At 51.1% G+C, this 1,764-nt stretch overlaps 3 protein-coding genes across 3 annotated transcripts; all 3 read left to right on the forward strand.

Annotated features, from left to right (window-relative positions):
* Window positions 1-227: 227 nt before the first annotated feature.
* PPTG_24195 (hypothetical protein) lies at window positions 228-489 on the forward strand (the record flags this gene model as incomplete). The annotated part of the gene is made up of 2 exons (XM_008915669.1): window positions 228-323; window positions 397-489. The coding sequence occupies 2 exons, from the start codon at window positions 228-230 to the stop codon at window positions 487-489; spliced, it is 189 nt and encodes a 62-aa protein (XP_008913917.1).
* Window positions 490-561: 72 nt separating this feature from the next.
* PPTG_17715 (hypothetical protein) lies at window positions 562-921 on the forward strand (the record flags this gene model as incomplete). Its single annotated transcript, XM_008915670.1, has 1 exon — window positions 562-921. The coding sequence occupies one exon, from the start codon at window positions 562-564 to the stop codon at window positions 919-921; it is 360 nt and encodes a 119-aa protein (XP_008913918.1).
* A 718-nt stretch (window positions 922-1,639) lies between these two features.
* On the forward strand, window positions 1,640-1,753 carry PPTG_24196 (hypothetical protein; the record flags this gene model as incomplete). Its single annotated transcript, XM_008915671.1, has 1 exon — window positions 1,640-1,753. One exon carries the CDS (start codon window positions 1,640-1,642, stop codon window positions 1,751-1,753), a length of 114 nt encoding a protein of 37 aa, XP_008913919.1.
* Window positions 1,754-1,764: the final 11 nt, after the last annotated feature.

Raw genomic sequence — 1,764 nt, forward strand, 5'->3', positions numbered from 1 at the left:
AATTTTCGCAAAGCGTCGCAATTGTGAAATTCAAATTCCTCATTTTCGCCATGGATCGACCTGACCATTTCGTGTCTGCTACAGCCCTTGCTGAGAGCTTCTAAATGGCCATGAGCCAGCTGGCAGGGCACACCATTCAGCAAAACCTGCAATTTAGTCAGCAGCGATCGAGCAGCTCAACCAGCGCCAACCAAGGTTGAAGGAACGAGTATACCCCATTTTCTAGGATGTCCGACGAGAGTGTCGATGAGTTTATCTTCCGGGCCAAGATGTTCATGCAGGGCAAGAATCTAAACTACGACGACCAACGGAATGACGCGCAGGTCGTGGCAATGTTAGCCTCAAGTCTGCGCACTGGTGCTGCATCGTCGTATCACACGTGTAGGCATTGAGTAGTGCCCGATCGGCAACATGGCGGACTTCCACGAGGCACTGGCGCGTGAATCTGTTCTACCAGATTTCCAGTACCGCCTTCGTGCGGCCTTGTGAAAGTGCAAACAGACCAAAGGCATCGATGATTACGTCGCTGTGTTCCGTCGTCTGATTGCACAAGTGGGGGAAATGAGACAGCTGGATCAAATCGATCACTTTTGCAAGCCTGACACGCGCAACGAGATCACATATCTACGCTACACCACGCTGGGTGATGCTATTTCGCATGTTCAAGCATATGAAAGAGCGCACTTTGCCCAGCGTACCCACCACGACTCACAGCGAGGCTTTGAGCATGTTGGGACTGACGACGCGCGGGGAGATTCACTGCCAGAACCTATGGACATTAGTGCGATCAATACCCGCAACATGTCGACGGAAGAATGTCGCCGTCGCAACTTCTGTTCCTACTGCAAGTTTCCGAAGCACCACATTCGCAAGTGCCCCAAGAAACCCGGCCAGGGAAACGCAGGAGCTCAGCAGAGGTAAGTGGCGTATCTGCTGAGCTTGGTGAGCCAAGTGAATCTTCACTATGCATTTTTGTTGAAACTACCCAGACCTTACCGGCTACCGAGTTAAATACTGCAAATTTGCGGTATACAGTGATTTTTCACCGATCGCAATTAGTGGAATGGACAGCGGTACTTCACCTGCGCCTCTTCTCTTTCACGATGTCACAATAACGGCAAGACGCTCCATATGCTTGTGAATTCGGGGACAACCCACTGTCTTGTGAAACAAGGCGTCTTCAGCAAGCCGCCCGGTGCGAGCACCAACACAGTGACAGTACGTGGGTTTGATGGTGCAGTACAGTCCCGGAGTGTGAGATCATACAGGTGAGCTGTGAGTGCTGTGCTACTGTAGCGACGTCTTTCCTCGAGTGGCCTCTCGAACAAGCACACGACGGCATACTCGGACAGTCATGGTTTCGTAATACCAATCCTGTCATCGACTGGGTCAACGAAAAAAAAAAAAACTTCTGATACTGTGTCTGAGTCAACACTGGCGGTTACGGATGACAGTGTGACAGTAACCGAACATGGAGCTGATTCTGGCCCTGACCTATGCGAATGCAAGGTGATCAGCATGAGCGAGGTTCTAGCTGGGTTGTGCAAAGGAAACTATGCTGAAGTTTATCGTATCGGCTGTTCTCTCAAAAGAATTACCGGAAATTATTCAGCGCGTATTGGTTGAATTCGCCGAGACTATGCCGGAAGAACTACCCGATAGGCTTCCTCCTGCCCGCACAATTGAGCACGACACGGTGGTGCAGCCTGATGCACAGCCAGTTTCCGAGCACCGTTTCGCCATTCAGACGTAGAGTGCTCCGCA

This window comes from Phytophthora parasitica (genome assembly GCF_000247585.1).
Source record: "Phytophthora parasitica INRA-310 unplaced genomic scaffold supercont2.73, whole genome shotgun sequence".
NCBI classification, from domain to species: Eukaryota; Oomycota; class Peronosporomycetes; order Peronosporales; family Peronosporaceae; genus Phytophthora; species Phytophthora nicotianae.